We start from the raw sequence: 27,922 nt of genomic DNA, 5'->3' as shown, positions 1-27,922 counted from the left end.
TCACCCAGGTAGGATGGACTCTAAATTCCTGTTTCCCACCACACTATGTGTCAGCAGGACTCCATGTACACATGGACAGAACAGGACCTGGACCCTAGTAAAGAATGCAGCAGCGCTGGGTGTAAATTATGAGCTTTTGCTATATCACTGCTAGTAACACCGTGGAGAGCTGTCAGAATCCGACAACCTGCAAGTTTGGGATCAAATTTTGCTAGGAAGTCGTCTTTTAGGGGGGATTAGGAATCATTCTCTAGCTTCCAACTGCATTCATAAATAATAAGGGCATCCTCAGATTGGTGATTGGCACTTTTAAACCGGTGCTTAATTTTAAAAATAAAAGAAAACAATAAAACTGTATTATTAAAGTTCTAGTTATTTTCACTATATAGGGAAATAAGCAATTTCTTATGAGGCACAGACTACACTTCATAGGAAAAAAGAGATGACAGTAATGGCAGTCTTTAGTAAGCCCCTGGATGCTGACTGTGTAATGCAGTCGGCACCAGCCTTGTAAGCGTAGGCCTTGTTCCTGAGCCCTCTCCATGAATCTGTTGTAGGATGCTTTATTATGTCCCACAACAGGAATGGATGAATTGTATTATTCATTTTTTTTTCATTTCAGCTGTCTACGGGAACTTCTAAACACATGGATCCAATCCGCTTTACACCGCCACTGTATGAACAACGATATGAATTTGTGAAAGCTTACATCAATATTCACAAACCCAAAAAGGTCAGTTCTTTATGTAAGTAACAGGAGGTCAGTCTGAATTCAGATTGTCATATGAATCATGGTACGGGCCAGTGATATATCCCAGCATGACTTGCTGTACTTAGTGTTATGGGTGTACACAGTGCGTAGGATTGCCAGAAGCCTGGTGTGTACACAGAAATCATTAAGGAGAACTTGGCACGATTTTCTAATATAGGGTAAAGACAAGGCTGTAATGGAGGTGTAATACTGATTATATTGATACCTTTGGTAAAGAAATCCATTTTGTGGTTCTTTAATCATCATCTAAAGTTTCCAGTTAATTAGATTTGGGCGCACAGTGGCCGGACTGTACACTGCGCCTTCTACCTGTCTGTGATTCTCGTAAAAAAAAATAAACTTCTACATTTCAGGAAAAAACTTTTAATATGGGAAAAAAGTTACACATTTTATGCTACTCAGACAATGAGTAAAAAGTTAAAAACAAAAAAGTGAGCCGGAGTATGAGATCACAAGCTCCATGTATACCATCTCAGACTCTGGCTCACTTTTTTGTTTTTATGTAGTTTTTTTGTATTCAGTACAAATAGGGTGAGGCCCTCCCTCTTAGGCTGCTTTCACACAGTTTTTTGGCATCAGGCACGATCCGGCGTAAAAACTAATGCGACGGATCCGGTGAAAAAACGGATCAGTTTCATCAGTTTTTTCCATCAGTTCCTTCAGTTTTTTGACAGATCTGGTGTGATTATGAGCATGCTCAGTTAAAAAAAATGGATCCGGCGGCTGGATCCGTTTTTTGCCGCATTACGCCGGATCTGGCGTCCATAGGCTTCCATTATAAACCACGCCGTACGGCGCCAGATCCGGCGCTATCCGTTTTTTTTTGCTGGACACAAAAACGTTCACTTCAACGTTTCATCCGGCCGCCGGACAAGTAAATTTTGCCGGATCCGACAAAAAACGGATGAAACACAAGGCCATCTGGCACAATCCGGCGCTAATGATAGTCTATTGGGGAAAAAACGAATCTGGCGGCAACAGACGCCAGATCTGTTTTTCATGTTTTTGCCGGATTGTGTTTGATGGCAAAAAACTGATGTGTGAAAGCAGCCTTAGTGAGCTGGGTATTTCATTCTGTGCATCCCCTGACTGTGTGTCCTGTTGGGACCTGGTCACTCTCAGCCCTTAGCCACATTGATGCCTATTTTAGACCCATGGTAAGGTTTTAATATTAGAGAGTGTAGGTACTGTCCCAACTGGGTACACCTTGTCGTTGGTGGGATGGCTTTATACTTTTTTTGATCAAAAATAGTGTTTACTAAGTACCCTATGTTTATATGCACTATGCTTTTATTTAGTTACAGCAGGGTATGTTTTCACAATTTTCCCCTTGGTTTTTCAATGAGTAAAAAGTTGCTGCCATTATCCGACATACCTAGCAGCGCTACATTACACCACTACGGAAGTGCCGTCTCTGTTCTGTGCAGCATGGACTCCCTGCTTGGAGTAGATACCACACTGAGGCTGCTTTCACACATCCGGTTTTAGCAGAGCCGGCCAATCCGACTCTAAAACCTATGCAACGGATGCGGCGTCAAAACCGCATCCTTTGCATACGTTTTTGACATGCGGCCCGTCCGTTTTTTGCCGGTTGCGGCACGCTACTGAGCATGCGCAGTGAAAAAAAACGCATGCGGCGGCCGGATGCGGTGTTTGCCGCAGGACGCCGCATGCGGCATCCATAGGCATGCATTGCAAATCGCGCCGCATCGGCAAGATGCGGCGCGATGCGTTTTTTTTTTGCCGGACAAAAAAAGTGCCAGGCAACGTTCCATCCGGCCGCCGCATCGGCTAAATCTGCCGCATGTGGCAAAAACCGGACGAAACGCAAGCCCATGCGGCACAATACGGCACTAATGTAAGTGTATGCAAAAAAAACCGCAACCGGCGGCAAAATAAACCGGTTGCGGTTTTTCTGCAAAACGCCGGATTGTGCCGCACAGGAAAAACCGGAGGTGTGAAAGCAGCCTTAGGGGCACTTTGCACACTACGACATCGCACGTGCGATGTCGGAGGGGTCAAATCGAAAGTGACGCACATCCGGCATCGCACTCGACATCGTAGTGTGTAAATCCTAGATGATACGATTAACGAGTGCAAAATCGTCATAATCGTATCATCGGTGTAGTGTCTGGGAAATCCATAATTACGTTGCAGCGACAGGTACGATGTTGTTCCTCGTTCCAAAGGCAGCACACATCGCTGTGTATGAAGCTGCAGGAGCGAGGAACATCTCCTACCTGCGTCCTGGCTGCAATGAGAAGGAAGGCGGTGGGCGGGATGTTTACGTCCCGCTCATCTCCGCCCCGCCGCTCCTATTGGTCGCTTGCCGTGTGACGTCGCAGTGACGCCGCACGACCCGCCCCCTTAGGAAGGAGGCGGTTCGCCGGCCAGTGCGACATCGCAGGGCGGGTGAGTGCATGTGAAGCTGCCGTAGCGATAATGTTCGCTACGGCAGCAATCACATGATATCGCACCTGCGACGGGGGCGGGGACTATCGCGCTCGGCATCGCAAGCATAGGCTTGCGATGTCGTTGTGTGCAAAGTGGCCCTTAGTGTTGTGGAGTGGGAGAGTGCTGCTGCCATGGACATGGTGTTCCCCTGCCTGTCCACAGCTTCACTATATATCACTATCACACTGGTCTGTGCTCTGATCAGTGAAAATGCTCTGATCAGAGCAATAACCAGTGTAGTAATGATAGGCAGAGAAGGTGGTGACAGGAGGGACATCTGTAATATACTTATCACTGGTGGGGCAAGTGCAGCAATTTACTTGGGAGCCGCCTGTATTGGAACACTACCTGGTCTCTCTCCTCACTAACCTCGCAAGTTGTGACGGGAGCTCAGCTTAGCGAGGACAGAGAACAGGTAGTGTCCCATACAGATGGCTCCCAAGGACATCGCTGCACTTGCTTACAAGACTGTACTCCGCTGTTTCACCAGCGATGAGTATATTACAGATGTCCCTCCTTTCAGCAGCTTCTATATCTATCATGGCGATCGCAGACAGATAGGAGGCGCCGGATCAAGACCAGCAACGCCCATCAGACCCGACCGCCCTCGGGGAAATATAATAAAATATGTTTTTTATTTTATACAGAGCGGCCTGGGCTCTTATATACAGTATTCTGGAATGCTGTATATAAGAGCTCACTGATGGGGGCCTCAGCTTATAAGGGACAAATCTGGTGACAGGTTCTCTTTAAGATCCAGGTCTGATTATAGTATTAATAACTGCCTAAAACTGCTGTGTGTGAATCAGTGTGGTAGGTAGCCAGTCACTATCCAGGCCGGTGTTGCTTATTATTCTGCAGGTTGCAGATTTGGGATGCTCTGAATGCTCGCTTCTACACAAGCTGAAGTTTTGGGACTGCATTGAGGAGCTTGTTGGTGTGGACATTGACGAGGAGATATTGAGAAGGAAAGGGTAACTATTCTGTGATTAGGGCAAAAGTAAAAAAAAAAGCATTAAATGATTGAGTTCAATATTCAACAGTGTAACTGATTTAATATAAAATTATATTTTATACATTTAAAGATAAATATGTACAATGAAAGATAAAATAAGAGGAGAAATCTGGAAATGTCTAATCTATCTAGTTCTACCCTCACTTATGGGTATATAGAGTTGTCCCATAATATCAGGTTTATTCCCCCCTTCTGGGCACATAGTGGTAGCAATGATCACAACTATTAACATATAAATATGACCTGCTATGCTTTCATCACCAGCTATACTTTAATGCCTCTCCCATTCCATTACTTGGATCCACTGGAAAGCCCATTGTCTGTAACCCTGTATCATGGTTCTGTGGCTGAGAAGGATCCTGCTCTGCTTGGATTTGACCTAATAACTTGCATTGAGCTGTAAGTATGTACTGAAGTCTGATACGTGGTGTATACATAAGGTATTGTTTTAGCTCTGCATCAGCAGAAGGGGGTGGGTTTGGTTGAAGGACTGACAGCCTGAAGTGCATGGTGTCAACACTGAAGTATACTCTCTCCTACAGGTCATTGATATCAGCATCAATCATATGACTGCCTTGTAGGCCACATATCACATGGATCAGTATAATCCATGTTAAACAATAGGCTGGTGCACATTAGGAAACTGAGATGTGGTCCATGTTGTATTTTTTGGGGCCAATTCGTAGGCCTTGTGCACACGCTGTGTAATTTCATGCGTTTACGCTGCGTATCGCACTGCAGCGTAAACGCATGCGTCCTGCGTCCCCAGCACAATCTATGAAGATTGTGCATAATCCATCCGCACGTTGCGTTTGAGAGCGTAGTGATTTGCATTCTGAAAGTTTGATCCAAATCGCTGCGCTCAAAAAAGCAACATGTCATTTACTTCGTGAGCTTGGGATGCTGCTCCCACTCTGACTATGGGAGAGGCAGCTTCCAGAGCGCTTGAAATTGGCATCTATTCTGCAGACACACTGCATCCATTACGCAGTGTTTCTGCAGCGATTTGAAGCGCACATGCGCTGCCAAATCGGAGCAGAAATTTCAGCATGGACACTACGCAACGTGCGCACATAGCCTTACATTTGATCATATATTCATTGTTTCTTTAATGCATTATTCCTGTATATTTTGACTTGAAAAAGTGCTTTAGGAGGAGGAGTCCTTGTGTGTCTCATGAAAAAAACCTGTTGAGAGCATCATCAATAGTTGGATAGAATTTCCTGACCAGTCTCCTTCTAATCAAACTTCATCCTATCGAACCCATCTTGAATGCGGCAGCCAGGACCATATTACTGTACAGCCGCTACACTGATGCCTCCACCTTGTGCCAGTCATTGCACTGGTTACCCATCCGCCACAGAGTGCAATACAAGTTTCTCTCTCACCCACAAAGCTGTTCACAGTTCTGCACCACCATATATCTTCTGCACCTTAGTTGTGCTCTCCGTTTTGCAAGCTTAAATGTTCCCCCTTATAATTTTTCTTCAGAATCTTGTCCCCCTTATTCAACACATCCTCCATGCATCCAATAGCACTTGGTATCTGTACTTCGATATTGGCTAATTACGTATTATGCAGCTTTATATCATAACTCCTATTTATCACAATGATGCCTGGACCGTACCTGCCAAGCACGTTCTAGCTATAGTGTCCCCCTATTTCCTTATACAGTAGATTGGAAGCCTGCGAGTATGGCCCTAACTCCTCTTTTAACGCTTGAACTATGAGTTACTTTGTATTATTATTGTCTGTACATGTCCATATTATTAATATTTCTACAGAATATTACTGCAAATAAGCAAAGTCAAAGGGGCTGTCTAGACATATATTATTGATGACTTGTCTTTGTGATAGCTCATCAGTATCAGATCATGGAGGTCCGACACCTAGCTCCTGAATGATCAGCTCTTATTAACTGATCTGCAGTTCTTGGCAGTGGCTATTACACATTACATGGAGCAGCTCTTGTTTATCTCTAGGCACTGCCAGTGTGTGGGAATGATCGATGGCGATATCTGGTATCAGTCACCTCCACAATCTGATATTGATAACTTATCCTAATGATACCCGGCTACTCTCAATATGGAACCTGATGTTTTTGTAATCTGCAGCTGGGACTATATAATGAACTATATACATTGGCCTTCATTCATCAAAACCTGCGATGCTCACACTCGTCTTGATGAGGGGCCGTGTTGGAGTCAGACGCTTCTGATTCCTTAAGAGGTGCACAACTCTTAATGAATCAGAAGTATCTGACAAAGTGGCGTATACTTATGTATGTACTTTGCCACAAATCTAATTCTAGTCTAAGATTTTTGGCGTAAAAAACATCAGAGCTCGTCTCCTATTAGATGAGCTGTGGTGTTACACCGCCACCTCCGTTCCACCCAATTTGTCCAAGCTGGGTGAATCTATTGTAAAAACGCCAAAAGTTGTCAAATAATTACTCGAATCTGCATTTTGCAAAAATGTTGTCACTTTCAAAGGAATTTACACCACATAACTTATTTCTTCCGAAAACAATACTGAGGACCAGGGGGCACTCACTGCGAGTGGAAGAAAAGCGATTCCGACACCAAAATAGGAAAGGGTTCTTTACAGTTAGAGCGGTCAGACTGTGGAATGCCCTACCACAAGAGGTAGTAATGGCAGATACTATAACAGCTTTTAAAAAAGGGCTTGATGATTTCCTCAGTACACAAAACATTGTTGGTTATAAATGACTTAGTGACTAAATGTACAACTGGTGGAGGAAGGTTGAACTAGATGGACCTAGGTCTTTTTTCAACCTAAGTAACTATGTAACTATGTAACTTAATGGCTTTGATGAATTGGGACAAGAACCTGCAGTAGGCAATCTACTATCATCTGTGGGCGGCTGAATTCCTGCAGCTACTGACTCTGTACTGAAGACGTCTCTGTTACTAAAATGAAGCGTATCTCTCATAGAATTTCCTTATTTTCTATAATTCTTCATCTACCGTAAGTGATAATATTTCGCAATGTAATTTTTACAGTTTTTATAATAAAAAAAAACCAAAACATGTAACCGGTCTCTCATTTATTTGTGTTTTTGAAGGATCGAACACCTAGAAACGAAGGACCTTGAACAATTCCAGGATGTGCTATTTGGCTTTCTGGCCCCGAAGGCTGCAGTGATCAGTACTCCAAATGTAGAGTTTAATGTCTTACTGTCAGAAAAAGCGTGCTTCAGACATCCAGACCACAAGTTTGAGTGGAGCAGAAAAGAATTTCAGAGCTGGTGAGATGTGGTATATATATAACTTTGTAATAAATAAAGGGGTTTTATGGTTTAAAAACACATTTTTTGATATCTTACTGGGAATTGTAAGTTACAAAAGGGTTTCTCCTTCATAAATTACACAGAGCAAAAGAAGCTACAAAGAGTGTCTCCCTCTATGAAGCAAAGGGCCAGACCATGCATCACACTGTAGTTTCCTATAGGAGCGCTTTGGAGGGAATGAAGCTTGCTGCAAGGTTTCCCTGTGTATTAAAGGGAACCTGAGAGCTGACACATGCTGCCCGATTTAGGAACAGCATGTATCAAGCGCTGGCTGTATGATTTCCGCCATGTCTGTTTGACTTTGAAACACTGTGGCATTTCAGAGAAAAAAAATCCTTTAGAGGGAACCTATCAGGTCTCCTGTGCACATTTTGCTAATCCCTGCCTTACTGTCTCTGTATACACTAGCATAGATAAAGAGATCTTTAGAAAAGTATTTCTGTTTGTTTTAATGTTTTGTTTATTGAAGCAAAAGAAAAATAAAAATACACAAACAATAGAAATCACAGACTTGACTAATACAATCACATTTGCATCAGACGCTTCCCATTTTAACTCTATAGCTCAGATTACGTATGTGTTGTCTGAGCCTTCTAAATAATAAACTTAACTATCTAGTATTGGGAAAGCCCTAATTAACTTAGTATTCTGGTTTCTGTTTTAATATGCAACAATTTTTAACAACAAGTATCATAGATACTAGAGGTAGGGGGGGAGCCAGAATCTAGGAGAGCGAGTTTTGTCGCATGAAATTCAGTTACAGGATTAGAGTTAGAGGGTTCAAGAGACGAAAGGAAAGGGGAAAGAAATAGAAAGGAGAGAAGAAAGGAGAAGATTTTGGTCTTGGATCCATTCAGTTCGTGGCAAGGATGTTTAGACAACTGTCATTCATCACATTGGTGAGGGGAAGGGTGACTTACAGTCCCCTATGCTACCGTCTGCGAAGTTACTATTGAAAATTGCGGTTTAGACTTATAGGCCTGCCAAGCCTTCCAGACCTGAAGGAAAGAGAGCATATTTTGACGCGAAAGGGCTGAGCGTTCTTCAACGTGATATAATTGATCGATCTTCAGCAAAAGCTGTGTGAGAGTGGGAATTTTCGTTGTGCGCCACAATTGGGCTATGAGAAGTTTACAAGCTGAGCCTACAAATGACGCCAGTTTTGAAGTAGCTTTGTCTTTAGGCCACATTGGGAAGTTCAGTAGAAAAGTATTTCTAAAGATCCATTATGATATGCTAATGAGCGTGGGGACTAGTCACAAGGGCGTTAGTTCCCACAGCTAGTCTACCCTCTTAGCATGTTAGCACACCCACAGGGGTGTACTAACATGCTATTCAATGCCCATTGCACAGCGTCAACAGTGTCACGTGTACCTGTGTCCGTTGTCACTGCCTTAGACACCGTATTTAAGCTCAGTGCGCATGATCAGAAGTGTCGGCACTTCCAGTCATATGCACTAGACCTCTCTGAAGCCGGGACGCGTACACCCGGCTCATAGTGCGCTTGACCGGAAGTGCCGGGGGAAGTGCACTGAGCCTAAATCCGGCATCTGAGGCAGTGACAACGGACACAGATGGACGCGTCACCATTGATGATGCTGGGCAGTGGGCATTGAATAGCATGTTGGCACGCCCCTGTGGGCATGCTAACATGCTAAGAAGGCTAACTAGTTGGGGAAAGTAACGCTATTGTGACTATTGCCTACGCTCATTAGCATATCATAAAGGATTTTTAGAAATACTTTTTCTAAAGATTTCTTTATGTATTCTACTAGATACAGGGACAGTTAGGCAGGAATTAGAAATATGCACCCAGAACTGCTCGTGGTTCTGGGTGCATAATGGACCTGATAGGTTCCCATTAAAAGCCACACAGGAGACTAGCCAAACAGGCAGGTTCACAGAGGATTTTCCCCTACCACTGCCAATAACTGACAGGTATATCCCTGCATACGCACTTGGGGAGAGATTTGACACTTCAGGGGTGCGGGCTGGAACCTCCTTTTCGACTAGTCTCCCATGTAGCTGTCCCTGGTGGCTTTAAAAGTATGTTTTCTCTGAAATGCTGCAGCATTTCAGAATCAAACCTATATGGCAGAAATCATACAGCCAGTGCCCAATACATGCTGCCCAGGGATCAGCTGCCGGGTTCTCTTTATGTTGATAGCAGTGAGTCCTTGGAACAGCTTATTAACAAAAAATGAATTGTCATGTGTAGGCATCCTCTTTAAAGAGAACTTTTATAACTGCTTAGTTACCTTTTAAAGTGTACCTATCACCCACTACAGTTTTTCCCCTTTGAAAACAATAGATTATGCAAAGGTAATAAACTTTTTTAGCAGGGGAGACATAACTAAGCCTTCTGGTCACAGATATACTAATGTTTATTAGCTCATGTTACAGGCAGGATCTAATACAGAGCCTATCGGTATAATACTGACAGGCTGATATACATTGCACTACATCCAGATGGGCCAGAGCTTATTTTCAGGGAATGTCTTATTTTTTTTCCATGAACAACAATCCACATTTATTCTTGAGCAAAAAACATTTATTCAAATATAATCATATCACATTCTGTTATTTTATACACACACAGCACATACTCATGTATATACACACACACTGTACATACATATCAGCCTGTCTCTTCTTCAACATTAGACTGTTTAGAGACTTTGGTGGCATCATGGTCACGTGACCTTGACAGATTTGGGTGGCAGTTTTACCCATTTCCACATTTGATGATGTTAAATCTAGAGCTAAAACCAAATTTTTGTTACAAAAATGTAATTATTTTTTCTTCACTGGCTAATGGTATAAAATTCTGTGACGCACCTGCAGTGTTAATTTCCTCATTGTACGACTAGATGAATTCATTGAGCAGTGTAGTTTGTAAAATGGCATGATTTATGGGGGGTTCTACTGTTCTGGTATGTCAGGGGCTATTCCGATGTGACATGAGACCCTCAAACCATTCCAGCAAAATCTGAACTCCAATATGGCGCTCTGAGCTTTGCACTGTGCCTCAAAAATAGTTTTCAATCACAGATGGGGTATTAACATACTCAGGAGAAATTGCATAACAAATTGTACCATTCGTTTTATCCTATTACTTCTTTTAAAAATTGAAAACTTGGGGCCAAAGAAACATTTTATTGGAAAACGTGATCATTTTACATTTGCTCAGCCCAATATTATACAATTCTGTGAATCATCGAGGGTTAAAAATATTCACTAATCCCCTAAATAAATTCCACGAGAGTTGTAGTTTCTAAAATGGAATCACTTGTGGGAGATTCTGCTGTTTTGGCATGTCAGTGGCTTTTGATATGTGTCATCGCATCCGTACTCTAGTTCAGCCAAAGTGGCGCTCCAAAATACAAATAGTGCTCCTTCTCTTCTGAGCCCTATTATGTGCCCAAACAGTAGCTTTCCATCACATACAGTCATGGCCAAAAGTGTTGTCACCCTTGAAATTGTTCCAGCAAAGGAAGTACCATATTTCTCTCAAAAAATTATTGCAATTACATATTTTGTTAAGCACATGTTTATTTTGTTTGTCTGTGTTGGAACAACACAAAGAAAAACAGAAGAAAATGGAAAAATTCGTCATAGTTTCATATAAAACTCCAAAAATGGTCTGGACAATATTGTTGGCACCCTCAACTTAAAGGGAACCTGTCATGTCCAATATGCACCTAGAACCACGAGCAGTTCTGGGTGTATATTGCTAATCCCTGCCTAACCGTCCCTGTATACACTAGCATAGATAAAGAGATCTATAGAAAAAGTATTTCTAAAGATCTTATATCGTATGCTAATGAGCGAGGGGACTAGTCCCCTGGGCGTTAGTTCCCCTGGGCGTTAGTTCCCCTGGCTAGTCGCCCCCAAGGGGAGTAGCTAATATGCTAGCATACTATCATACTAACATGCTAATGGGGGCGACTAGCAAGGGAAGCAATGCCCTCGGGACTAGTCCCCTCGCTCATTATCATACGGTAAAAGATCTTTAGAAATACTTTTTCGAAAGATCTCTTTATCTATGCTAGTGTATACAGGGACGGTTAGGCAGGGATTAGCAATATACACCCAGAACTGCTTGTGGTTCTGGGTGCATATTACACCTGACAGGTTTCCTTTAATATTTGGTTGTACACCCTTTGGAATAAATAACTTCAATCAATCGCTCCCTATAAGCATCAACAAGCTTCTTTTTTTAATTAGTTTATTAAACAACCAAACCTGACGGTTACAGATTACAGAAAGATGAAACGATCACATACAAGAATACAGTAAAAAGGGATCACCACCCAGTCATGAGTGACGTTATATATTCTGGTATCAAATCATTGCAAGGCAATAACACTTTCATAGATCATGAAAAAAAGCTATGCAATTAGAGTAACTGAAATATAAACAAGAGAAAAACTGAAACAACACAGTAACCGTTTTTGCCATAGGGTACCAACCCTAAAGTATCTTAAATAGACCCCAATCCATAATCCGTAGTACAATGCTTGAACAAAAGTTATCGTGATTAGGTGGGTAATGTCAATCGGGAGGAGTTCCATTTCTCCCAAACCTTAGCAAACTTTTCAGGATATCCTCTATTTTGGTATACAGTTCATTCATATGTAATTATTGCATTGACTAGCTCTATCCAAGCATGTGTATTTGGCTAAAAGTCACCCATCCAACGTAGGACTATGAGTTTTCTAGTCATAATAAGAGTCTCTCGTAAGAAGATTTTAATATGGTGAGACCAAGCCCCCTTATCTATAACTCCGAAAAGATAGAGCAGTGGACTAAGGGGTACAGGGAAGGAGGCCAGGGAGGAAATAATCGAGACAACCTCCTGCTAGAACTAGGCAATGACCGGGCAACTCCAAATCATGTGGATAAAATCTGCGTCCTCCCCATTACACCGCATACATTCCGACGTCAGCGGGACGTGCATCTGGAATAGCCTCAGTGGAGTTAAATAAGCTTGTTGTACTATAAATAAATTAATCATTTTATTATTAATTGAGGGGGAGATCTTAGTCAGGGATTCCAAAGCCTCCTCCCAGTCCTCCTCTTGAGTATCTGAGATTAACAACCCCCATTTCTTTGTCGCTCCATTGGGAGACCCAGACAATTGGGTGTATAGCTTCTGCCTCCGGAGGCCACACAAAGTTATTACACTTTAAAAAGTGTAACCCCTCCCCTCTGCTATACACCCTCCCGTGCATCACGGGCCCATCAGTTTTATGCTTTGTGTTGAAGGAGGCACACATTCACGCAAGCTCCACATTTTAGTCAGCAGCAGCTGCTGACTTTATCGGATGGAAGAAAAGAGGGCCCCTCACGGGGCCCCCGGCATGCTCCCTTCTCACCCCACTTTGGTCGGCGGTGCTGTTAAGGTTGAGGTACCCATTGCGGGTACAAAGGCTGGAGCCACATGCCGTTTTCCTTCCCCATCCCTTAGGGGCTCTGGGAGAAGTGGGATCCTAGCCGGTCACCAGACACTGGGACCGGGCTCCCTCCGCAGCCCCTGTGGGAACCTGACGGACAGGAGACTGGATGTCATCAGGGACAGGCCCTGCTTCTCTGAGGTACTCTGTGTCCCCTTGGGGACGGCGCATAGAGCGCCTGTGGATCGGACACTGCAGCAGCTGCGCTGTGTTTGGGGCCGCCGGGACTACCGCGCCGACCGTGCCTGTTTGCCGGCCGCGCTTATAACTCGAGTGTCCGGCTTTTGCGGCCTAGTGCCGCATATTCCCGCCCCCGGGCCTGCCAGTCAGGGGCAAGGGCGGGACGCTAGACTGAACGTCAGCGGTGAGGGCTGGAGCATACTTAGTATCCTCCTCCCCCCTCACTGAGCACCGTGGGGCACCAGATTCCCGCACTTTCTGAGGCACGCCCACGGCTCCCTCCTCCTCTCAGAACTCTGGCAGCCATTGTTATCATCGCTGCTGCCGGAGGAGAACTTCAGATAGAGCTCCACAACTCTGGGAGGCCCAGGCAGGGAATCTGGTGGACACACAACCGCTGAGCGCGGTCGGTAAGCCGCACCAGTTACAGGTGCTGGCCCCCCTGGGTGCCGCAGTGTATATATATATATCCATTTTGGGTATACATTTGCTCTGCTCGGCTGCAGTATTTGCTTAGCTATATACCCTCACTGTTTGCTAAGAGGAGATAACAGCATGTCGTCTGCAAAAAGCAAGGGTGCCAAGGCACAGGCTTATTTTGCAACTTGTACCTCTTGTGCGGCTATGTTACCTGCAGGTTCCACCTACCCTCATTGTGTGCAATGCTCGGCCCCTGTGACACTCACTCAGCCGGAGCCTCAGGCACTGGTGGGACCCTCGGCTCAGGTAGAACCACCGGCTGTTACTGTCCAGGTGGCAGGGACAGAGTTTGCAGTGTTGGCTGAGAAACTTTCTGAGTCCCTTTCACAATCCATGGCTCAGTCTATGGACAAATGGTCTGCTAAGATACTTGAAGCTTTGCAGTCCAGACCGGTAACACAGGCCCCGGGCACTGTTGATTCATTGACCCCAGGCCCCTCTCGGTTAGAGCAGCAAACTGCTCCTGAGGTGACACATAGGTCCCACGGGGAGGACTCCGACTCGGACTGTAGTCACAGACCGTCTAAGCGGGCTCGCTGGGGACCTTCATCCACTTCATCACGCTGCTCAGGGTCTCAGCATGAGGACTCTCTGGAGGATGAGGCGGACGTTGCAGCTCAGGGCTCTGATCCTGACGGTGCTCTCAATCTTGATACACCTGAAGGAGACGCCATTGTAAATGACCTTATAGCGTCCATTAACCAAGTGCTAGAACTTCCTCCTCCAACTCCACCTGTTGAGGAGTCAGCTTCACAACAGGAGAAACACCAGTTTAGGTTTCCCAAACGTACAAGGAGTGCTTTTTTCGATCACTCTAACTTCAGGGATGCTGTCCGGAAGCACAGAGCATATCCGGACAAGCGCTTTACTAAGCGCCTTAATGACACACGTTACCCATTCCCACCTGATGTAGTTAAGGGTTGGGCTCAGTGTCCCAAGGTGGATCCTCCGGTCTCTAGGCTGGCGGCTAGATCCGTGGTATCAGTGGCAGATGGCTCATCGCTCAAAGATGCCACTGACAGGCAAATAGAGCTCCTGATGAAATCCATCTATGAAGCCATAGGTGCGTCTTTTGCTCCAGCATTTGCAGCCGTGTGGGCGCTCCAAGCTATCTCAGCTTGTCTGTCTGAGATTAAGGCGGTCACACGCACCGCTACTCCGCAGGTCGTGTCTTTGACTTCTCAGGCGTCGGCTTTTTCGTCCTACGCCATGAACGCGGTCCTCGACTCGGTGAGCCGTACAGCGGTAGCATCCGCCAATTCGGTGGCAGTCCGCAGGGCCATGTGGCTACGCGAATGGAAGGCAGACTCTGCTTCCAAGAAGTTTTTAACCGGTTTGCCATTTTCCGGCGACCGCTTGTTTGGCGAGCAATTGGACGAAATTATCAAGCAATCCAAGGGAAAGGACTCGTCCTTACCCCAGTCTAAACCGAACAGACCTCAGCAGCGAAAGATTCAACCGAGGTTTCAGTCCTTTCGGCCCTCAGCCAGGTCCCGTTCCTCCACGTCCAACAGGTCACAGAAGGGCCAAAACAACTCTTCTGCATGGCGGTCTAAGTCACGTCCTAAAAAGACCGCCGGAGGAGCCGCCCCCAAGGCGGCCTCCTCATGACTTTCGGTCTCCACAAACCGCATCCTCGGTCGGTGGCAGGCTCTTCCGCTTTTGCGACGCCTGGTGGCCACATGTCCAAGACGGATGGGTGAGAGACATTCTGTCTCACGGTTACAGGATAGAGCTCAGTTCTCGTCCTCCGACTCGTTTCTTCAGAACATCTCCGCCCCCCGAGCGAGCCGATGCACTTTTTCAGGCGGTAAACACTCTGAAGGCAGAAGGAGTGGTGATTCCCGTTCCACCTCAGGAACATGGTCACGGCTTCTACTCCAACTTGTTCGTGGTGCCAAAAAAAGGACGGATCATTCCGTCCCGTTCTAGACCTCAAGCTGCTCAACAAGCATGTGAGCACCAGAAGGTTTCGGATGGAATCTCTCCGCTCAGTCATCGCCTCGATGTCACAAGGAGACTTCCTAGCATCAGTCGACATCAAAGATGCTTATCTCCATGTGCCGATCGCTCCCGAGCATCACCGCTTCCTGCGTTTCGCCATCGGGGACGAACACCTTCAGTTCGTGGCACTGCCTTTCGGCCTGGCGACAGCCCCACGGGTCTTCACCAAGGTCATGGCAGCAGTGGTGGCGGTCCTACACTCTCAGGGCCACTCGGTGATCCCTTACTTAGACGATCTTCTAGTCAAGGCACCCTCCAGGGTGGCATGCCAACACAGCCTGACCGTCACTCTGGAGACTCTCCAGAGGTTCGGGTGGATCATCAATTTCCCAAAGTCAAATTTGACACCGACCCAATCACTGACTTACCTCGGGATGGAGTTTCATACCCTTTCAGCGATAGTGAAGCTCCCGCTGGACAAACAGCGTTCACTACAGACAGGGGTACAATCTCTTCTTCGGGGTCAGTCACACCCCTTGAGGCGCCTCATGCACTTCCTAGGGAAGATGGTGGCAGCAATGGAGGCAGTTCCTTTTGCGCAGTTTCATCTGCGTCCACTTCAATGGGATATCCTCCGCAAGTGGGACAAGAAGCCGACGTCCCTAGACAGGAACGTTTCGCTGTCACGGACAGCCAAGACCTCTCTTCAGTGGTGGCTTCTTCCCACTTCCTTGTCAAAAGGAAAATCCTTCTTGCCCCCATCCTGGGCTGTGGTCACGACGGACGCGAGTCTGTCAGGGTGGGGAGCGGTCTTCCTCCACCACAGGGCTCAGGGAACCTGGACTCCGACAGAGTCCTCCCTTCAGATCAACGTGCTGGAGATAAGGGCAGTATATCTGGCCCTAAAGGCGTTCCAGCGGTGGCTGGAGGGACGGCAGATCCGAATACAGTCGGACAACGCCACGGCGGTTGCGTACATCAACCACCAGGGCGGCACTCGCAGTCTTCAAGCCTTCCGAGAAGTTCAGCGGATTCTGCTGTGGGCGGAAGCCACAGCCTCCACCATCTCCGCAGTTCACATCCCGGGCGTAGAAAACTGGGAAGCAGATTTTCTCAGTCGCCAGGGCATGGATGCAGGGGAATGGTCTCTTCACCCGGACGTGTTTCGGGAGATCTGTTGCCGCTGGGGAACGCCGGACGTCGATCTAATGGCGTCTCGGCACAACAACAAAGTCCCGGCATTCATGGCTCGGTCCAAGGATCACAGAGCTCTGGCGGCAGACGCGTTAGTTCAGGACTGGTCGCAGTTTCGACTGCCTTATGTATTTCCTCCTCTGGCACTGCTGCCCAGAGTGTTACGCAAGATCAGGTCCGACTGCAGTCGCGCCATCCTCGTCGCTCCAGACTGGCCGAGGAGATCGTGGTACCCGGATCTGTGGCACCTCACGGTGGGTCAACCGTGGGCACTCCCAGACCGACCAGACTTGCTGTCTCAAGGGCCATTTTTCCATCTGAATTCCGCGGCCCTCAACCTGACTGTGTGGCCATTGAGTCCTGGCTCCTAGCGTCATCAGGGTTATCTCAAGATGTCATTGCCACCATGAGACAGGCCAGGAAACCAACGTCCGCCAAGATCTACCACAGGACTTGGAGGATCTTCTTATCCTGGTGCTCTGATCAGGGTTTCACTCCCTGGCCGTTTGCCTTGCCCACTTTTCTTTCTTTCCTTCAATCCGGAATGGACAAGGGCTTGTCTCTCGGCTCTCTCAAGGGACAAGTATCGGCGCTTTCCGTGTTTTTTCAAAAGCGTCTAGCCAGGCTTCCGCAGGTCCGTACGTTCCTGCAGGGAGTTTGCCACATAGTCCCACCTTACAAGCGTCCGCTAGAACCCTGGGATCTTAACAGAGTGCTGACGGCTCTCCAGAAGCCACCTTTCGAGCCGATGCGGGATGTCTCTCTATCTCGCCTTTCGCAGAAGGTGGCCTTCCTAGTGGCAGTCACATCACTTCGGAGAGTGTCTGAGCTAGCAGCGCTGTCATGCAAAGCCCCCTTCCTGGTGTTTCACCAGGATAAGGTGGTTCTGCGTCCGGTCCCGGAATTTCTCCCTAAGGTGGTATCCCCGTTTCATCTCAATCAGGATATCGCCTTACCTTCTTTTTGCCCTCATCCAGTTCACCAATGTGAAAAGGATTTGCACTTGTTAGATCTCGTGAGAGCACTCAGGCTCTACATTTCACGCACGGCGCCCTTGCGCCGTTCTGATGCGCTCTTTGTCCTTGTCGCTGGACAGCGTAAGGGGTCGCAAGCTTCCAAGTCAACCTTGGCTAGGTGGATCAAGGAACCGATTCTTGAAGCCTACCGTTCGTCTGGGCTTCCGATTCCTTCAGGGCTGAAAGCCCATTCTACCAGAGCGGTAGGTGCGTCCTGGGCATTGCGGCACCAGGCTACGGCTCAGCAGGTGTGTCAGGCGGCTACCTGGTCGAGTCTGCACACCTTTACAAAACACTATCAGGTGCATGCCTATGCTTCGGCAGACGCCAGCCTAGGTAGGCAAGTCCTTCAGGCGGCAGTGGCCCACCTGTAAGAAGGGACCGTTGTTTCGGCTCTTTTTTATCGAGGTATTCTTTTACCCACCCAGGGATTGCTTTTGGACATCCCAATTGTCTGGGTCTCCCAATGGAGCGACAAAGAAGAAGGGAATTTTGTTTACTTACCGTAAATTCCTTTTCTTCTAGCTCCTATTGGGAGACCCAGCTCCCGCCCCTGTTCCCTTCGGGCTGTTGTTCTTTTGTGTACACATGTTGTTCATGTTGAATTGTTCTTTGGTTCATGGTTTCAGTTCTCCGAACATCCTTCGGATTGAATTTACCTTAGACCAATTTATAAGTTTCCTCCTTCCTGCTTTGGCACCAAAACTGATGGGCCCGTGATGCACGGGAGGGTGTATAGCAGAGGGGAGGGGTTACACTTTTTAAAGTGTAATAACTTTGTGTGGCCTCCGGAGGCAGAAGCTATACACCCAATTGTCTGGGTCTCCCAATAGGAGCTAGAAGAAAAGGAATTTACGGTAAGTAAACAAAATTCCCTTCTTCTCCCTGACCACCAATGGCTGAGACTCATTCCCCCATGGATAGCAAGTACGTATATAGAGAGAATATCAAACCCTTAGGCCCCTGAGATCTAAGAATCTCTATCAGAGGGAAAGAGGATATTAGGAATTTCCATCCCAGAGCATCAAATGCCTTGGCCATCTCCAGCGAGGCCAAGGCCCACTTATTATCCTTTATAACAGTACTTAATTGAATGACGGACTGGACTCTCTTAATATTAATCTCCAACAATACTTAATCAATTTACAAGAGTCATCAAGACACAATTCCTCCGAAATCAATAGACTCGAACAAAGATAAAATTAAAATCTTTATTGCACACAAATTACATATACCAATATTAAAATTTCACAGAGAAAGGATAATGATACACATTCCCGGGCAGATAATACAAAACAGTGTACAAAAAGGTTCATGCAAAAATTCATAAACTCCCCCATGCAATTAGAACTATGGTTGGTCGCCTGATTATTCAACAATACAAAATAAAATTAACTTGACAAACTCTTTTAATTACATTTATGTTCTTTATCCATAGTACATTGTTGGTCTTTCAGATTTATACACATAATTCTATCAATAAAGTACCAGTGCTTACTAATAGGACAATATGTCCATAAATTTATTATGTATAAAAATATATACAACAATGTTCTATGTATAGGAACAATTCTGGGGACCAATTAATAAACAATTAAATGGAATGGGGATAACCACAATTATGAACATTCATATATATTTTTTTTATTGCACAAACCCTCATATTATGACACTCCTTGAAGGACCAGCTAAAGTGCATAAGAATTACAGACTTATTTTTTTTGCCCAGAAAAAAAGTGCTAGGTCTTTTTTTTGGGTAGGTCTTATTCTCGGGGAAACACGGTTGGGGGTAAGTTTACTCCCAAAAAAGCAGACCCCCCCCATACCAGGAGAATCATACCAGATCCTGGACGTCTGCGTGGCTCTCAGGTCCTCCTGCGATCTTCGCCGTGTGCTCCCAGCAGGTTTGCTCCTCGCGGTCCTTCCTTGCTTCTGTCTGACAGACTCGCATACATCAGATCGCGTGCAGACACACTCATACTCATACACACACATCAGATCACACACGCAATCACACATAAGATCGCACACACACAGTCACCACATCTGGCGATACCGATTGCTTCTGGCCGGCAGGAAAATATGGCAGTGCAGTAGAGCGCGAAGACCTGCGGTAGAACGCATAGAAGACTTGTGGTGGAACACATCGAAGCGTTCCACTGCAAGTCCTTTATACGTTCCACCGCAGGTCCTCGCGCTCCACTGCACTGCGTCCCAGGTTCCCCTGCTGGCCAGAAGCAATCAGTATCACCGGACGTGGTGAGTATGTGTGCGATCTGATGTGTGATTATGCGTGTGCAATCTGATATTTGCGTGTGTGCAATCTGATGTTTGTGTGTGTGTGTGTGTGTGTGTGCGCACGATCTGTGCAGGTGTGCGTTTCACTGCAGGTCCTCCCATTCGGCGTCTGTTGAGTATGATTGCGGGGTCTTATTTCATTTCTATTTTGGTGGTGTCTGCTTTCTATAATGATGTGTCCTGCAGTATTCTGTCACTTTTTTAGCTGCATGGACACTTCATTATTGAACCGTGACTAGAGCTTATATTCGTTGTAGGGCTTATATTTAAGCCTTGTTCCAAAAAGACTGAAAATTCCTGCTAGGGCTTATTTTTGGGAGATGGCTTATTTTTGGAAAAACAGTAGCATCTTTCACCTTTTAGAGTCTCTTCCCTTATTTTGAAAATTCAGTTTTAAATTTGAAACATTGAGCCATGATTGGGTCCAATCGACCACAGTATAAATAAAAACAAGCTGATGCTCTGAGTTCTGTATACCCTGTGGGATTTCTGCAAGCACCAATTTGTATAGGTTCACAAGTATCAACTAATAAGGATGGATATGCCACTGAAACGCCATTAAATGTGTTTCTATCTCTCAGGCTTTTATCCAAACGAACAAGTGTCATGACTGCGGACAAGGACTTTAGACCATCATATCCTTAATCTGATAGAACTGACTCCACAGAGTGGGGTAATTCCAGGAAGCCTATACTGCCCAGCATCTAAACTCTGAACAGTAGTCCACAGCTCTATGAGCTCTCTGAACTAACATATGGATTTTGGATTCAGCATCAGCAACTTTGTCAGGATTGTCATAAATGAGGCAGAGAAAAATGCCTGGTGAGTCCTCAGGAAAAGAAAATACCCAAACCTGTAGATCTCCAAGATGAAATACAATACAATGCTCACTTGCAATAGTAAAAAAAGGTGTATTTCAGCTCACCACCACAAGGTAAATTCCAGGAGGAGAATCCGGACGGTGCTCGCTGGATGGGAGAGGCTGTGAGTGATCAAACAAAGGCGGATCCCCGGCACAGGACGTCCATGAAAAAACTCAGAAGTGTAGATAAAACTTCACATTTATTTTAAGAATAAAAAGAGTAAAACATAACTCCTCCGATCAACGCGTTTCAGACACGATCGTCCTTAGTCATTATCATCAGGAGGTATAACATAGAAACATTTAAATAGTACAAGGTAGAAAGGAAATGATGACATTGATTAATTATGCAAATATTATAGCAAAGGATAATAATAATATGTCAATATAACGCTATCAATTGTTATAAAAAAAATGTACTTATTTGTTTTTAATAAAAATGCAGTAAATCAGACATTTTGTTTAATCCCAAGGGAAAAGGTGTATTCATTTGAAAGATTAATAAAGCTTGATGTACAGATCTAACATGTTGGGAAATACTAGATGGAGTACGAGTAGATACCGTGTTTCCCCGATAGTAAGACACCCCCGATAGTAAGACGTAGTGGGGGTTTTGGGGGAGTCGGCTAATGTAAGATGTACCCCGAAAGTAAGACTTAGTAAAAATGTATTTATTTTTTTTTTTTATTTTTTACAGTACAGTTACAGCAGCCGAGCGCTCAGCTGAGAGCCCTGACTTGCCGGCGGCAAAGCGCTCAGCTGAGCGCCCTGACATGCCGGCGGCAAAGCGCTCAGCTGAGCGCCCTAACATGCCGGCGGCCGAGCGCTCAGCTGAGCGCCCTGACATGCCGCCGGCATGTGACAGCTCTCAGCTGAGAGCCCTGACATGCCGGCGGCAAAGCGCTCAGCTGAGCGCCCTGACATGCCGGCAGCAAAGCGCTCAGCTGAGCGCCCTGACATGCCAGCGGCAAAGCGCTCAGCTGAGCGCCCTGACATGCCGGCGGCAAAGCGCTCAGCTGAGCGCCCTGACATGCCGGCGGCATGTGACCGCTCTCAGCTGAGAGCCCTGACATGCCGGCGGCAAAGCGCTCAGCTGAGCGCCCTGACATGCCGGCGGCAAAGCGCTCAGCTGAGCGCCCTAACATGCCGGCGGCCGAGCGCTCAGCTGAGCGCCCTGACATGCTGGCGGCAAAGCGCTCAGCTGAGAGCCCTGACATGCCGGCGGCAAAGCGCTCAGCTGAGCGCCCTAACATGCCGGCGGCCGAGCGCTCAGCTGAGCGCCCTGACATGCCGCCGGCATGTGACAGCTCTCAGCTGAGAGCCCTGACATGCCGGCAGCAAAGCGCTCAGCTGAGCGCCCTGACATGCCGGCGGCAAAGCGCTTAGCTGAGCGCCCTGATATGCCGGCGGCAAAGCGCTCAGCTGAGCGCCCTAACATGCCGGCGGCCGAGCGCTCAGCTGAGCGCCCTGACATGCCGCCGGCATGTGACAGCTCTCAGCTGAGAGCCCTGACATGCCGGCGGCAAAGCGCTCAGCTGAGCGCCCTGACATGCCGGCAGCAAAGCGCTCAGCTGAGCGCCCTGACATGCCGGCGGCAAAGCGCTCAGCTGAGCGCCCTGACATGCCGGCGGCAAAGCGCTCAGCTGAGCGCCCTAACATGCCGGCGGCCGAGCGCTCACCTGAGCGCCCTGACATGCCGCCGGCATGTGACAGCTCTCAGCTGAGAGCCCTGACATGCCGGCGGCAAAGCACTCAGCTGAGCACCCTGACATGCCGGCGGCAAAGCGCTCGGCTGAGCGCCCTGACATGCCGGCGGCTTAGCGCTCAGCTGAGAGCTGACACATGCCGGCGGTCTGGCGCTCAGCTGAACGCTCGGCTACCGAGAAATGTTGAAATGTTGCAGTAATGTTGTCCGTGGTCCATCAGGACCATGGACAACATACAAAATCACGCAGCCTCAGTGCCCTCATGTGCAGCCGCTGGTGGTTAAGTTTCCTTAACTTACGGTACACTTGGGGCGCAATCGCGGCAAGTCCCCATACGGTACATTGCATGGAGACTTGCTGCGATTGCTGTGGGATTTTTTCTAATATAAGACATACCCCGAAAGTAAGACATAGTGGCACTTTTGGGGGTAAAAAGAAAGTAAGACACTGTCTTACTTTCGGGGAAACACGGTATGTGTTTGGCATCATACAGATGCTCTGCGATCCTGGTGCGTAACACACGACTTGTACATCCAACATAGTGGAGCTGACACGTTTTTCCCCTTCGGTAGCAATTATTTACATGAACTATTGGGAGGATTGTTATATTTATAATGACTCTAATCCATTTCTGAATCAAATTGCTTATTATTTTAGATTTATAGATGATGGATTATTTATTTGGAACGGTTCTTGTGAATTGATTCCCTCCTTTATAACAATCCTTTCAATATACATTTCACTTATAATTTTAATTCCAATAGCATAGTTTATCTTAATCTCCTGTTCACTGGTTCTTCCTCCACAGGTGGTGTATCGTGCACCTTGTTCCGCAAACCGGTAGCTGGTAATTCCATGCTACTTGCGGCAAGTTGCCATCCCAGGCACATTAAAGACAACCTACCTGTAGGTGAATTCGTTCGAGCAAAAAGAACGTGTTCTCACCAAGCAGATTATGACAAAGAGTGTGCACTTATTCAAAAGCAGTTTAAAAATCGGGGATTTTCTACCACCACCATAGAGCGAGCCAAAGCCAGAGTTAATCTACATGGCAGACATAAATATCTTGCCTACCATGTTAATTCTGATAATTTCTCTCCTTCTTCCCAGGTTACTTTTTCCACCAATTATAGTATTAATTACCAGCAGGTTGTCAGAATAGTTAAAAGGTCTTTAGCAGTTTTATTTTCAGATGAGATTACCAAAAAGATACTCAGCCCTGGAATAAATTTTGTCTCCAAGCGGGGTTCCACTTTAGAAGCAGCAATTTCTCCCACAGATTACACAAAAAATGTTTCTAAAAAATTCACATATCACAGCTGGCTTTCCACTACAGGTTCTTACTAGTGTGGCAGTAAATCCTGTGGACTTTGTTCCTTTATGTCCAATAAAAAAATCTATTGTGGCTACTGCTACCAATAAAACATATCTTAATGAAAAATGTCTTAATTGTGGAGATGATTTTGTTATCTATATCATCCAGGGCCGGCGTCAGCACCCGGCATACCCGGACAAATGCCGAGGCTCTGGAGAGCTGGGGGGCCCACTCGGCCTCGTCAGTTCTGCTGTCCCTGGGCCGGGCCCACTCGCCTTCAGTTCTGCTGCCCCCAGGCCGAGGTCCGGGGATTGCAGTCCTCGGCAGAAAACTGTGGCTGCCGTCCCTTTAAGGCGCGCAAACCACAGTGTTCGCTGCGTCCTCGTGGATTGAGTTTCATCTGTGGGCGGAGCTACCGCCCGGCGTCCTGCTTGGTCCCACAGATGAAGGAGGCGCAGTGCCAGCCAGCATCCCCCAGCACAGCACTTCGCTCCGGCGCTGTGTGGACCCCATCTCCTCCGTGACCGGAGCGGTATGTGGGACACCCCTCCCCCCCACTCGATCTGCATGTGCCCTCCCCACCCCCTGATTTATGGGCCCTGGTGAACTGTATGGGCTTCTCCCCCACGCGATGTGTGCCCTGCCCCCCCACTCCCCTCCCCAAAGCCGTATGTGCTGGCCCCCGGAGCCGCGTGTGTGGGCCCTGCAGAGCCGCATGTGTGGGCCCCGCAGAGCCGCGTGTGTGGGCCCCGTAGAGCCGTGTGTGGGCCACACAGAGCTGCATGTGTGGGCCCCACAAAGCAAGGTGTGTGTCTGTATGTATGTATATATGCAGCAGAGCAGTATGTGTGTGTCTGTATGTATGCAGCAGAGCAGTGTGTGTGTCTGTCTATATGTATATATGCAGCAGAGCATTTTGTGTGTGTCTGTATGTATGTATGCATGCAGCAGAGCAGTATGTGTGTGTCTGTCTATATGTATGTATGCAACAGAGCAGTATGTGTGTGTCTGTCTATATAAATGTATGTATGCAGCAGAGTAGTATGTATGTGTCTGCATGTATGTATGCATGCAGCAGACCAGTATGTTGGTGTCTGTATGTATGTATGCAGCAGATCAGTATGTGTGGGTCTGTATGTATGTATGCATGCAGCAGAGCAGTATGTGTGTGTCTGTCTATATGTATGTATGCAACAGAGCAGTATGTGTGTGTCTGTCTATATGTATGTATGCAGCAGAGCAGTATGTGTGTGTCTATGTATGTATGCATGCAGCAGAGCAGTATGTTGGTGTCTATGTATGCAGCAGAGCAGTATGTGTGGGTCTGTATGTATGTATGCAGCAGAGCAGTATGTGTGTGTCTATGTATACATGCAGCAGAGCAGTATGTGTGTGTCTGTCTATATGTATATATGCAGCAGAGCAGTATGTGTGTGTCTGTATGTATGTGTGTATGCAACAGAGCAGTGTGGGTGTGTCTGTCTATATGTATATATTCAGCAGAGCAGTATGTGTGTGTCTGTATGTATGTATGTATGCAGCAGAGCAGTATGTGTGTGTCTGTCTATATGTATGTATGCAACAGAGCAGTATGTGTGTGTCTGTCTATATGTATGTATGCAGTGGAGCAGTATGTGTGGGTCTGTATGTATGTATGTATGCAGCAGAGCAGTATGTGTGTGTCTGTATGTATGCATGCATGCAGCAGAGCAGTATGTGTGGGTCTGTATGTATGTATGCAGCAGAGCACTATGTGTGGGTCTATATGTATGCATGCAGCAGAGCAGTATGTGTGTGTCTATGTATGTATGCAGCAGAGCAGTGTGTGTGTCTGTATGTATGCAGCAGAGCACTGTGTGTGTGTGTGTGTCTGTATGTATGCAGCAGAGCAGTGTGTGTGTCTGTATGTATGCAGCAGAGCTGTGTGTATGTATGTATGCAGCAGAGCAGTATGTGTGTGTCTGTCTGTATGTATGTATGTATGCAGCAGCAGTGTGTGTCTGTATGTCTGTATGTATGCAGCAGAGCAGTGTGTGTGTATATATGTGTGTGTGTCTGTATGTATGCAGCAGAGCAGTGTGTGTCTGTATGCAGCATAGCAGTGTGTGTCTCTGTATGTATGCATGTATGATGTGTATCTATGTATGTCAGTGTATATGACTGTATAGATTTGTCTGTTTATATGTATTTTTGTGAGTTTGTCTTTAAATATGTATATATACGTGTATGTCTGTGTGTGGATGGGGCCCACTGGGACTCTTCTGCCCGGGGCCCACAAAAACCTGGAGCAAGGCCCTGATATTATCACTTGTAAAACATGCCAGCTCCACTATGTTGGATGCACAAGTCGTGCGTTACGCACCAGGATCGCAAAGCATTTGTATGATGCCAAACACATATCTACTCGTACTCCATCTAGTGTTTCCCAACATCCTAGATCTGTACATCAGGGTAACACCAATCACCTTGAGGTGCATGCTCTCAAGAAAGTTCACGGTAATACAAGAGGTGGAGACAGAATCCATTTACTTCATTATCAGGAAGCTTTATTAATCTTTCAAATGAATACACCCTTTCCCTTGGGATTAAACAAAAGGTCTGATTTACTGCATTTTTATTAAAAACAAATAAGTAAAATTTTTTATAACAATTGATACCGTTATATTGACATATTATTATTATCCTTTGCTATAATATTTGCATAATTAATCAATGTTGTCATTTCCTTTCTACCTTGTACTATTTAAATGTTTCTATGTTATACCTCCTGATGATCATGACTAAGGACGATCGCGTCTGAAACACGTCAATCGGAGGATTTATGTTTTACTCTTTTTATTCTACATTTATTCGTTTTATCTACACTTCTGAATTTTTTCACGGACGTCCTGTGCCGGGGATCCGCCTTTGTTTGAATGCTCACTTGCTGACTTGGACACAGAGGAGTCAGGACATAGGTGAAATAGGTGAAAACATAAATTATTTGAGACAAAAAAAACCTGAAAACTTACTTCTGTCCCCATCAAAACAATATGGCAACATTACCTTGGTTTCAAGTGTGATGCTCTTTTGGGTCGATACATTTGGAGCAGCCACACTTGCAAGCATTTCTTACAGTTTGATGTCTGCAACCTCCAAGGATAAGTTTTGCAGTTGTCCAGCCAAGACATTAACTGGTTCCATGCTGACGCCTCAGAACACACTAAGGGAGTCTGCTATAATAGTCTGCTATAATATTATGAACGTAAACACTCTCACAAATAGGTAGCGGAAAAAAAGGAAGACCTACTACAGAGAGATGCCGCTACTGCACCAAACAGGTCCTTGTACAGAAATACCCTGGCTGCACAGCTCAAAACACCACTTTGGACCTGACTCCCTAAATGGCCGTTGAGGGTTTTTATGTACCTCTAGAACAGGGGTGGGAAACCTTTTTACTGCCGGGGCCATCTGGAAATTTCTACGAACCATCAGGGGCCACACAAAATTATCAATGTGAAAATTACCCGGCTACATTTGGTCAAGCAATTAATTAACTCACCCCTATTGTGGTGGCCAGAGATGCTTCTCTTTGGCGCAGCGGTTAATTTTCGGTGATATTGATCATGTTGCTTCTCACAGCTGCTTTTCCAGGATTGTCTCGGTCTGGAGCAGTCAACTCTTTGTGATAATAAGATTGGTAAATCATATACATCACAACTGACACTGGGACTGCTGTGTATATATTACATCACAGGAGGGGCTGGGGGCATATACATCACATAGGAGACGCTGGAACTACTGTATATACATCACATAGCTGGGACAGCTGTATATATTTATTAAAGGAGATGCCCCAGCATCTCCAATATGATGTATATGCCACCAGCCCCTCCTGTGATGTATATGCCCCAGTGTCTCCTCTGATGTGTATGCTCCAG

General features: G+C 46.3%; 1 protein-coding gene across 2 annotated transcripts in view; it reads left to right on the top strand.

The window, feature by feature from the left end:
• HENMT1 (HEN methyltransferase 1) overlaps positions 1–27,922 on the top strand; it is a 39,393-nt gene that overhangs the window by 5,929 nt on the left and 5,542 nt on the right. For both annotated transcript variants that reach the window (XM_075322042.1, XM_075322041.1), the window contains exons 2-5: positions 623–733; positions 4,088–4,200; positions 4,506–4,640; positions 7,327–7,509. In XM_075322042.1, the coding sequence (XP_075178157.1) occupies positions 647–733; positions 4,088–4,200; positions 4,506–4,640; positions 7,327–7,509 (518 nt within the window). In that variant the 5' untranslated portion in view covers positions 623–646. The remainder of the gene's footprint in view (positions 1–622; positions 734–4,087; positions 4,201–4,505; positions 4,641–7,326; positions 7,510–27,922) is intronic.

This window comes from Anomaloglossus baeobatrachus, chromosome 8 (genome assembly GCF_048569485.1).
Source record: "Anomaloglossus baeobatrachus isolate aAnoBae1 chromosome 8, aAnoBae1.hap1, whole genome shotgun sequence".
In the NCBI taxonomy this organism is placed as follows: Eukaryota; Metazoa; Chordata; class Amphibia; order Anura; family Aromobatidae; genus Anomaloglossus; species Anomaloglossus baeobatrachus.
The sequence above is the reverse complement of the archived record's forward strand: the minus strand, read 5'-3'. Positions and strand labels throughout refer to the sequence as shown.